This window comes from Sparus aurata, chromosome 1 (genome assembly GCF_900880675.1).
Source record: "Sparus aurata chromosome 1, fSpaAur1.1, whole genome shotgun sequence".
Lineage (NCBI taxonomy): Eukaryota > Metazoa > Chordata > Actinopteri > Spariformes > Sparidae > Sparus > Sparus aurata.
The window spans coordinates 11,594,059-11,606,039 of NC_044187.1; the positions used below are offsets into that span (position 1 = coordinate 11,594,059).

General features: G+C 43.2%; 2 protein-coding genes across 4 annotated transcripts in view; one reads left to right on the forward strand and one right to left on the reverse strand.

Annotated features, from left to right (window-relative positions):
- Positions 1–3,212, forward strand: part of LOC115579011 (voltage-dependent T-type calcium channel subunit alpha-1I-like) — a 49,033-nt gene extending 45,821 nt beyond the window's left edge. For both annotated transcript variants that reach the window (XM_030412464.1, XM_030412458.1), the window contains exon 35: positions 513–3,212. In XM_030412464.1, coding sequence (XP_030268324.1) covers positions 513–1,214 — 702 coding nt within the window. In that variant the 3' untranslated portion in view covers positions 1,215–3,212. The remainder of the gene's footprint in view (positions 1–512) is intronic.
- LOC115579061 (synaptogyrin-1-like) lies at positions 2,877–11,046 on the reverse strand. Of its 2 annotated transcripts, none has more exons than XM_030412527.1 (4): positions 10,807–11,043; positions 8,550–8,784; positions 7,715–7,860; positions 2,877–4,545 (listed from the first exon to the last, which is right to left on the reverse strand). In XM_030412527.1, the coding sequence occupies exons 1-4, from the start codon at positions 10,909–10,911 to the stop codon at positions 4,318–4,320; spliced, it is 714 nt and encodes a 237-aa protein (XP_030268387.1). In that variant the 5' UTR covers positions 10,912–11,043; the 3' UTR covers positions 2,877–4,317. The 2 variants fall into 2 exon arrangements, with proteins under 2 accessions (XP_030268387.1, XP_030268398.1); XM_030412538.1 differs by lacking the exon at positions 2,877–4,545 and adding an exon at positions 4,552–7,598 and having other exon boundaries at positions 10,807–11,046.
- Positions 11,047–11,981: the final 935 nt, after the last annotated feature.

Consider the following 11,981-nt stretch of genomic DNA (forward strand, 5'->3'; position numbering starts at 1 on the left):
TGTGTTTCCTTGTTCAGCTGCGGTGGAGGAATATCCCCTGATAGTTGCATAGAGATAGATAAAGGAACTGGACTGCTGGAGCTTCATATTAGCTTCAAGAATGCATTATGAATACAGAACAGGACTGTGGATTTTTTTCTCCCGTGCTTTACAGAGTAGTCGCTCTAGGAAGTGATTGCTTCATGACCAGTTCGGGCAGGAGCAATTACAGAGATCAAAAACTCTTTGAGTGCACTTTGAGACCTGTTCTGCTGCGTAATGGATGATAAACTCTTACAAAATTGTACTCCTGAACTGGAAGTAGTCATTTGTGTAAGAAAAAAGTGTAATTTGTGTCTTTGTGCACTATTGTTTAACTTCATCTACTTACAATTTTGATATCCTGTTATTTTCCAAGCTATCGCATCGTGAATTTCTTTATGAAATTATAAAGCTATATGAAATATTGGAGGACCCAACATATAATAAAAACACTGTGTTGTCTATGTGTGTGTGTGTGTTTGTGTGTGCAGGAGGCTGTGCGCTCTGACTCTCTGGATCAGAGTGGTTCAGCTGACGACCTGGCAGAGCCTCATCTCACTGTGCCCACCATCTCTTCCACGCCACCACGCCAGCGATCGTCCAGTGTACACACGCTGAAATATACACACCCCCAGCGGGTCATCTCATGCAGGAGCCACAGCCGGAGCCACAGTGAGACCACTGGGCAGGAACGTGTACCTGAGCAGCCCATCTGTGGCTCGCAGCCGGAAACAGATGTGGAGAAGCGGCCCGTCAGCCCTCAGAGCCTGTCCAGTCTGAAGGTCCCCAGCGGTGAATCCACCCTGTCAGCGCCGCTCTGTAGCAGCAGAGCAGCCAGCCCTGGCCCCGGCTCTGACCCCGGCCCACAGTTAGACCCAGCAGACGAGGAAGTCAGCCGCATTAACAGTTCTGTTCACGCACACTCACACACACAACGTCCTCCCAGCCCCTCACACAAAAGCAGACACCTGTCCCCGAGTCCTGTGGAGCACAGGAGCCGCCTCAGCCAATCAGTGTCTCCGGTGTCGGGCAGGAACAGGAAGCAGAGGATGAGCCCGCCGCCGGGAGAGGAGCCGGTTATTACGGCGACGCAGCTGATGGACAGCAGTGTGGAGCTGAGAAGGCGGACTCTTTCGTTTGATGCCACAACCCTCTCTCCTAATCAAACAGAGGGAAGTTCTGTGGACAACTGAACAGACTCAGTGAGGCGCAATTGGTTGTTCTCTGAAGGGGAGGAGCCTGATGTGCTGCTGAAGCACACGAGAGGGGCGGCAAACCAAAACGGGGGGGGATACCTTTATTTCCTGTTTGGGGTCCAGCCCCTCACCTCGTCCTGTCCAACCACAAGATTTTCACAGGGTGTTTGAACAGAACTCTGTCAGACTGTGTGTATGAGTGTGTATGTGTTCAAAGACCCTTTGTGCAGTTTGCACAAAAGATGCACACAAGAAGACGTTTCCTTTTCTTCTATCATAGTCTTTAGCTTTAGTTGAGACATAGTAGTCACTCCCCTGCTATATTTACTCAAACTCTAACCTTCCTCTTGCTTGCTCTCCTCCTTCTTCCCTCACTCTCATCCTTGCACCTCAAGCCTTGGTCAGAGTACAAGATGAAATCACCCAAAAGGTGCAGTGCAGATTAAGTTGCTGCTCATGTACTCAAAGACGTGTTGACAAGGAAATGACACAGCTAGGGACTTTTTATCGGCACACTATTTTCCTGGTAAGTAAATGAATCTTTGGGTCCATAAATCATCAGAAAGAATTGTGAATCATTTCTGAACATGACGTCCTCTAATGGCTTTTTTGGTCCAAATCCAAAGATATTCAATTCATTGTATTTTACTACGACGTGAAGCTTCAAATCAAAATGTTTCAGAGGCTTATGTCATCAAATATTTGGCATTTTCTTTATTGAAAATAGATCGACATAATATCAAAACACTTGCAGATTATTGTTCTTGTAGCTTTTAGCTCTACACACAGTATCCCATTCAGTCTTATGATTATTCTCTGATTAGAGATTGAACTGTTTCAGAAAAAGTCCCTAATTTCTTGATCTATAGTGCAGAAGTAACAGGTTATGTTTACAAAAGAAATCAATTTTTACTCAATAAACGTACAAAGTTAAAGCTGACCAAGAATTTTATATGTAAATGCTTAGTTTGTAACTGCACGATTGTAATGACTGCTGCAGGCACATTTTATTAGAGAGTTATTCCTCCAAAAAAAAAAAAGAGCCAATTGTACAGCAGCTTGCAAGTGGAGCAAAAAGAGAATCTTATATGTTTTGGGGGGTTTTTAAAATCACTAATCTTCCTATTTTTCTTACCTCTTTAATCGACAGTAAAACTGCCACCAGACGTAGCTGGATCATTCTCAAATTGCAGCCTCTCTCGGCCAAATCAAACCTCCTTGTGATGTTTGACAAACGTCCCATACCTGAGTCCACCACAGCCAAGCTCATCAATCTGCGCTTCAAGCCTCTAAATTAAAATCATGTAGTGTGACCTCGGCTTTAGTAGTTTCTACCTCGCTTTCTCCTGATCCCACCCATACGAATGTTCGGTCAGCTTAGTTTCTAACACCCCCTCCACGTTCCTTTTTCTCCGTTTTTAGTACTCTCAGGGTAGAGGTAGTTCAGACGCAGGTGAGTGTGAAGCATGTGATCACAGGTCTTGCAGGGTGACATTGCCCCCTGCTGTCTGAAGCCGGAGCTGGCCCCCGTCCCTCCTGATGTTAGAGGACGTTAGACCGTGCGGGGTGCAGGGTGCAGGGTGAAATTTAGACAGGAGCAGATGTACAGAAGGGCTTATTCAGATTCAGATGATATAACGGAGCGTGAAACTTTGTAGGCTAAGATTATATTTTATTAACACAGCAGAGATGATATGAGAACTACAAAGGAGAATTTATACATTTTTGAATGTCAATGTATCTGCTGGTGCTGGTGATGACGAGGATGGATTGTGATGATGATGATGATGATGATGATGATGATGATAATGATGATGATGTCAGAGTTATATGATGTTGGATTATAATGATGATGATGATAACAGATGATGCAAATATTCATAATATTGTATAATGTTCCTGCAGAATGAAAGCAGGGTGTGATATACAGTAAGCTCACCTGCAGTTACATTATTGGACAGTGCTGGAATAAAACCACTTCCTGTCTGACTTTCATTTGACTCCATGACCGTGTGTCTGAATCCGTCCCCTCCTGCTATATAAGGAAACTCAGAGCGAGGTGCTGCAATCATTCAACACGAGCTGTTTAATCCAAAAATAAAGATAAAGATAACACGCAGCTGCTGCCTGCTGCTGCTAATGAATTCAACATAACTGGAGTGCCCTGTCTAATTATAGTCCTCCAGCAGATGTTGATTAAGATGCTAAACACATCTTTGGATCGTGGTCGCAGTACCTAATTATATTAAAAAGTTTCTTACAGGAAATTATTGAAAGATGATGTGAACAAAGGCAGACTCACAGCTCCGATCAGGGTGGTCGTGTTGGTGGTGGTGGATAGATTTTATTTTTATTTTATTTTTTTCATTTTACCACTTCAGCATATCACAATAAAATATTTAATCACATGAATATTTCACACTGAAACACTATAGCATTCAGAATGCATTAAGCTGTCCTGCCTCGGTTTCCTTGCTAAGAAAATGCACCAATTTCTGCGAGTTCTGCCACCCTCACTCGCCTCCTCACAATCTACTGGTCAAGCTGCCTGTCCATCTCAATTTCAGCCAGTAAGAGGCCACAGGCCTGCAGGGCAGCTTGTGATTGGTCAGACTGACTGAGGGCACACAGAAGATGATAAACGGGAGCTACGCAGCTTCACTGTCCTCCATGTTTCCTTCACCTTGAATTCCTTATAAGGCAGATGGAGCATCATCACTGATCTACATCTATGTTAAATCTGCACCTCACCATATGAACATGCAGCCAAAGTGTGTGTGTCTGTGTGTGTGAGCGTCCAGGTGTATATACGCGTGTTTCCAGGTGTACATGTGTATCCAAGTGAGTATAGCCGTGTTTGCGTGCGTCGACATCTGTGTGTGTGTGAGTGTTTGTGTGTGCGTGAGCAGAAGATTCTTGACACAGAGAGTTACATCTAACTAAGCTGAGCCAGCAGTCAAAAATAGATCATACACCACATGACCCAAAATCCCACCAATCCCAGGAGAGGATGGCAAGCCGCTAATCGGCGAGGCAGGAAGTTTGTCCGTGCCCGCGTCGTATCACACGTCTTTCTTTCGGTCTTTCTGTCCGTCTGTCTCTAGAAGGCCGGAGCCATGGGTCTCTGCTGTGTGAGTTTCTGGGGGTCCAGGGTTTCAGTGAAGGGCGGGGCTTGGTAGGGGTTGGTGGTCACTATGGTGGCTCCGTTGGCGATGGGGTACGGCGTGGCTCGGGCGTTGCAGGGCGCCGGCTCCAGGTGCTGCCATGTGAACAAGTTTGTGTTGCTGCCAGTTAAGAAGCGCCGCAATGCGCTCAGCGTCAGAACAGCCTGTTAGTAACACACACACACACACACACACACACACACACACACACAGGCATAAGCAGAGGGTGTTAGTTACACACTGATTTGCATAAGAACCACGTAACTTCCATGACAGGCAGAAACCCCTCTCACACATGTGGTCTGTCCCTGAAATGTTCGGGAACATTTGCTGCCATGTGTGAATGGGAGCATCTGCACCACCAATTTTCCCAACTCCAGATCCGTCACATCCGAGGGAAAATGGCGGTACAGCTGTGTTGTACATGAAAGCGGTAACGCTGGATGGACAGCGAACCAACCACGAGATTCTGCTAATGATGGATTTGATATGCGACCTGGGCATCGCTGCAGTACAATGCTCTGCTTCCCTGTTGGTGCTACTCGCTGCTCCTCTGAACAAGGGGAGAGCTGACGGTCATCTACTGCAGCGAATACTGTATAAGTACCTCATACAACCCTACACCAAAAGACCCCAACTATACCTTTAACCGTGATGGTTAATTGTTGAAAATATTAAGAAGCATCTTCTGCTGTGTCCACGTGCATCTGATCTTGCTGTGCATTCATGTGTTGTTGGAATTATCCGAAAAGAAATTTCCAACTGGGAAAACTTGTGACTAACCTCTCAAGTCGGAACAACAACTCGGATAAGTCATAGAAAGATTTGGGTACGCGAGTTGCCAAGCTGACATCAACACTAGGGGTGATGTTAAAAAACTTCTACTACTTCTACTAAGTCATGTATTGTAGAGTCATTGTATAGTTTTCTTCCTTGCCACTAAAATACTGGAAACAGCAGTCAACGTGGTGTTTAAACACTGAGCCATACAATGCAAAGCTCCCACATTCCAACATGTTGCACATGAACACGCGGAAGTGAGAAGAACGTCTTCCCAGCTCAGGAAATGAGACTATCTGAGGAGTATGGTGCTGTGTCTCAATTCAGGGTCTGCATCCTTCGAAGGAGCCGGCCTTTGCGGTCTTCGAAGGCGAGTCCTTCAGAGAGACCTTCGAAGGCTGCGTCAACCATTGTCAAATGGGACGGTCTAGCCTATGGAGCATTTCCTGGATCTTTCTTCTTTTTCGGGCACGCCTAAAGGAGGCAAACGAGTCCACAGCTGTGCAAGCTGCTCAGTGAGGCTGTAATTAGGGACAGCAGAACTTTGAGCAAAATGCTAACATCAGCATGCTAGCATGCTCAGAACATGGATGTAATGAGGGAAATATAGATACAATCTCAAAGACGGAGCACCTATGAAAGCAGCTCAGTGGTGCATGATTAGAAACAAGCTTGACTTCACTGGTATATAATGACCTGCACTGTGGGGCCCATAGATTTATTAGCAGGCTAACATTTGCTAATTAACACTGAACACAAAACAGCTATGGCTGAAGGGTGATGTGTCCTTGGTGTCACCGGAATTTGGGCATTTAGAAATGCACCTGGTGGTGTGCAACATGAAAAGTCAAGGTTAATAGGATTCATCACCTGGAGATCATGAATCTGTCGACAAACTTTCATGGCAATCCATTCAGATGCTGTTGAGATACTTGAGTGTGGCAGAAAAATAAAATCCTTCTTCTCTAAACCTTTGAGAACTTTTTAAGGCAACGGTTCTAGCTTCTTCCTTCAGTGTCATCTGTGGGCGACAAACTGGGACGTAAGTATCAATGTCACAGTCCTCTCTGATATGTGTCTGCTAGCTAATCATAGTGGACAGCAGTGACGACAAAGCCCGAAAGTTCCCGGCACCAAGAGACCAAATTGATTTTTCAGTCCCAGAACTGAACAGAACAAAATGTCTGGATGACTTCAGAGAGATGTTCCTGAAAAGTCCAGCGATGTAGTGTTGTACTTTCTTAAAGTTCAGGTTCTCACAAGAGACGGATGTTAGTAGCCTCCATCTTTAATGACATCGCTCAGGTCATTTACTCAAAGCCAGAAAACGTTAGACAACAGTCAGACATCAGAGAACAGACTTTAACCTGCAAACTGAGCTCAGTAAGAAGCCAAAGTCAAAAGGACATTCATTTCCTTCTCTGTCACATGCTGTGACTTCTCTGCAGATGAATATTGGCATAATTTAGCACACGGCTGTTGGGGAGAAAAAAGGCTCGATGGACTGGAAGGGACCTTTTGTTACACACTGTGCAGCCCCGACACAATTACAGCTTAACCTCCCCACATCCTCTGACAGCGAGATGAATGGCCGCTACAGGTTCAGTGGTAAGATTGTTTTAACAGGCTCCATTGAGTTATCTGTGGATAATAAATCAGTCGCTCCCTGTCTGACTGGCGGTGTTTTCTGGCCTTTGTTAAGAACTGAGGGCAGCTTTTTCACACCCCCACAGTTCCACACTTTCACACCTGGAAACCGTCCAGCCGAGCCGCAGTCAGACCAGTCGGCCACTCAGCAGCTCAGGTTGAGCAGCTGGGGGTTAAGAGCCGTACTTAAGAGCACCTCCGTGGTTATAATTAATCACATACTGCTCTCTCATTTTCCACATTGAGATCTATCCTGCTGGTCAGAGGATCAAGGTCTAACCTTTAGCCCACAAATCCATTTAAGTATTGATTATATAGACAAATCCTTTAGAAGTGAGAACAGATTTTGAGAGATCTGTTTCTAAGATTCTAACATTAACTTTTACCTCTAAGAATAAACTTTTAAAACAACTGAAAGTTTTCAGATTCAGCTCTGATCCAGATCCGTTTACCGATCGGAGGAGACTTTTTTAGAGATTACTTTCAACTTCTGGGATTAAAAAGTGGATTTATCGTCACTCCTGTTTATATTTACAACAGGATTACAGAGAGGAGAGGGGAAAAGATAACCAGAGTTTCTGGTGAGTACTGAAGTTAGTGAGAGTTGACCTGAATTTAAACACACACACACACACACACACACACACACTCCCTTGGTGTTTGCTCGCTAGTTTGTGTTTGTGTGTTAGACTAAAGCGAAAGTAGGAGGGCTGTTGGGCAGGAGCCTCTGCTTGTCCTCCACGAAGGAGATGCTTTTAAATCTGATCATTTCCAGCAGACACTGATAACCCTGGAATACACACATACACACAAACAAACACACACACACACACACAGGGATGAACACACACAGATGAATACACACAGACAGGTGACAGGTTTACACAAAGGTGTGAAGATACAGACCCAGGTAAGGATGGAGAAGAAGCAGAAGGCGATGGTGGCACGGGCGGCGTCGGAGCCCTGGGCCAATGGCAGCTCGTCAGGAGACGTAGCCTGCCACTGATTGGCCAGGAAACAGAATCCAACGAACCACAGGAAGCTGGCAAGACCTGGAGGTGGGACAGAGAGGAGTCAGAAGAGGTCATGTGGATCATCTTTATGAATCGTGAGTCCATGCTCCAGTGGAAAAACATGTTTGACAACCCATTAGCAAGCATTAGCATTCAACCATTCCATTCCGTTTGATTACATCCACTGTGTTTCACGTCCAGGCTGGAATATCAATCTGTGTTTAAATTTTAGAAATTCATTTACACCTTTCCTATCGTTTGTGCAACACAAGCAAACAGTTCTGCTCACTCAGCAGCGGTCAAATGCTAATGTTTGCTAACCTGTTAGCATATATGTTGTTTTTACCTTTAAATATGAACCAACGTCCCTCCAAAATTTTCACTATCCATCTTGCCTAAGTTTGTACAACCTTATACGATTTTTTCTTACAACATTTTATCTTCCTGTCCTAAGCATGAGGAATGTGATCTGGTAGGTGATTTTTGATCCCTGGACAGAGCTGGGCTAGCTGTTTCCCCCTGCTTCCAGTCTTTGTGCTAAGCTAGGCTAACAAGCTGCTGGATGTAGCTCCATATATGCTGTACAAACATGAGAGTGGTGCCGATCTTCTCATCTAATTCGCAAGAAATATCACATTTTCAAAAATGTCAAAAAAAATTGCTTGGACTTGTACTGTATTTTATTATGTTTGTTCAACAGCTGTCGAGGATGTTCGCTGACTTCGTACCAGAGAAGACGAGGTCCAGCAGGACAGCGCGTCTCCTGTCCTTGACGCTGCTGATGGAGGGAAAGTAAACGTCCACGATGAGGAAAATAATGCTGCCGAGGAAGCAGATCACGCCCACGGTGACGCCGTAGTTGCAGGCGTCTGCGTTCTTGTTAAAGACGCAGAGCAGTCGCTCGCTGCCAATGTTGATGTAGCCCTCGTTGATGATGCAGCTGAACACCACCATGGAGAAAACCTGCAGGGACGGACACGTGGGCCGGTTTATTATCTAACAGGTAGGAGAGAATGAACTCACACGGGCGTACGAATGCCTTTCATTCCTCACACATGCCACACAAAGACACGTCAACACTGCTCCAAGATACGGACATACTTCTCCTCTGTGGGTAAGAAGTAGTTTTAAAGCTTTTGGTTCATGCAAAGTTGAAAAACTCTTCCCACTTACACCACAGACAGTTTCACTTTAATTTGAAGGGATTCTTTAATATCCACCACTGAGAAAATCTGACGAGCAGCGTGGCTTTCCAGAAGCAATTTTCTGGCGACTGTGGATAATCCAAAGACATCCCTGTCAGCAGATATTAGAAACGCTCGTCTGTGTGAGAAACAGAAAACGCTGCAGTGTGTGGATGACCTCAGGTAACCATTTTGTTTCTGAGGATTCATTTCTGTTCAGTTAATGAAACCTACAAAACAAATTTCATTTATCAGGATTAGATTAATCCGAACGGGGATGAAACCTAAAGTTAGCCCAGTTATAATTTGATCTAATGGGAATTGTTTTAATAAGTAAGCTAATATGAAACTTTGATTTTGACACAGAACTCATCCTGGGGGCCGCTTTCCATTAGATGTAAACAATTATTCGATGAATTGATGGAGAGAAAATGAAACTGGCCATGACTTGCTTCAGCCAAACAGTCCTCAGTTTCATCAGTCTGCTTTTCTACATGTTGTATTATTGTTAATTGAATATATTTGCAATTTGGACTGTTTTTTATTTATTATTTTTTTTATACATTTTGGCTTTTAATAAGTGAAATGATTGAAAAAATTAATATTATATATACAGCATTTAAGTTGCATTTCTTGTCCCCTTATTAAGAGTGAAAATTGGTGCCTATACCATCCACAGCCGTTGTTTTAGGACAGACAGGTGAGTGAAACAGACACACTGAGGAGTAAGGAGAGAGTCGGGGTTCTGCTCACGGTTTCTGCCTGTTAAAAGGCAGTTTTGTCGATTAAAAGAAAATGAAATAAAAGTAAACAAAGACAAATTGTAGCCTGCTTATTCCCCAAATCCCAGACGAACTGGGGAATGCGAACAAACAGAAAAAAAAACAGGATTACAGCGGAACAAAACTGGATACTTTGGTGAGACGTCGGGACAATTTCTGTTTGTGGCGACGAAACCAGGTGAGTCAAAATCTTTTCCTTTCCCTAACAAAGTGGATTTTATACCAAAACCTGAACCAGAAATATTAGCACAGCGTTGTCACAAGATTAAACATCTACACAAATATGTAAAGTTTGAACACATCTCTGGTTTTCAGAAATAAATGTCGCCAACATCTATAAATGTAGAGGAGTTATAAAAGTCTTAAATTGGCTTCAGTGAGAGAAATATAAAGTATCTTAAATGAAATGCAAATGCTGCTTTTACTGCTGTTAATGTGCTCTGTTTTAAGAAGCACTGGCATATTGATTTTGACTAATCATGTTGAACTAAACAGAGTAATGACACACACACACACACACACACACACACACACACACCTCTGTTAACTTGCTGTGTCTCCTTTAATACCACATTGTTCCTTCAGTGCACACTAAATGCTCTGCGGTGACTCATAGCTGCACAGCATCACAGACAGCACAGAGACGTGCAGAGGTGTTACAGGCTGGTTAGCGGGCATTTAAATCCAAACAGCGTTCACATGAGCTCAAATTAGACACAAAGAGGCTCCAGATAAACATATGGTAATGAGGCTGCTGCTACTGCTGCTGCTCCAGCCACCAGCTCCATCACTGATGTGACTCCTGTTTCTTACACCCAGATTAAATTACAGCACAGCAGAGATGATTTAACTCTGTATGTAAAGACTCACTGACACTCAGCCAGATCTGCCTGAGCAGGAGACACATCAGCAGAAAAGCGATGCAGACAATGTGAATGAGAGAGACAGGGGGAGGGAGGAGGGGGAGGCAGGTAGGCCCGTCCATTGATGAGAGCCCGCACGGTGCGGAGGAGGCTTACCCACGACATCAGCCTGAGGACGGTCCGGGGGTGCGTGAAGAAGGCGACCGGATCGAAGGTGAAGCTCCCGGCCTTCCCGGCGCCGTACGCGCCCGCTGGCTCCATCCCGCCGGCTTTAGTGCCGCCTGACTGCCCGCTGAGAGAAGGAGAGGAGACGGTGAGGGAGCTGCGGAGCGGCGGCGTCCTCCTCCAGCCTCCGTGTGAAGTCACAGCGCGTCACTGGAGCCGAACAGAGGCTGCAGCGCAGCTCACTGCCAGAGAGCACCGAGGAGCTGGAGACATCACTCTGCACTGTCTTATTTTATTGTTTATTCAATTTTGATTTATTAATTTTGTTTTATTTCATTCAATTCAACTTTATTCAATTTCATTTTATTGTTTTATTCAATTTTACTTTAGTTTGGTTTTCTTTTCTTTTCTTTTTTAAAATCTTTTATTCTTTCATTTATTTAATTTTATTTAATTTTATTCATGTGTTTATTTCATTTCTATTGTATTTTATTTTGCTTTATTACATATGTTTTACTTTATTTTATTTATGTTTTTTTTATTTCTTACTTTACTTTATTTCATTTACAATTATTTATTTTATTCATTGTTTTATTATTTATTTTAATTCTATTTAAATTCTATTTTAACTATCTTTTCTATTTTATTTGTGTTTTTTTACTTTGCTGTATTTCATTTATTATTATTATTTTATTTTTTTCTTGAAGGGAATTTTTTCAGAAAAATAAGATTTACTAAGCTGTTCTGTTGTAATATACTATAATTTAGGGCAAATATTTCAGTAATTATCATCAGTGGATCCACATGCTACTGATACAGGCTAATCGTTCCAGTCACATTTAAAGGGGCACTATGTAAATTTTGGAGAGGAAATTTAATCTCAGAATTTTAATATTTACAATATTGATGAGGCAATAATAAAAACTCAGAAATACTTATTTTAGATATTATTTTTTAAATATATACAATCATGAAAACAAAAGAGAGTTTATATAGTTTGAGAAAAACAAACATCAGTGAAGATTTTTTTCTTCTGATTGAAATTTTCCTCCCAAAACTACAAAGTGCTCCTTTAGTAGACTCACAAATATAGTTTATTTTTCATTTACCTAATCCAAGTCCAAATTACCTGGTGCTTCAGTGATCGTTTTCAGTATCAGACGGCT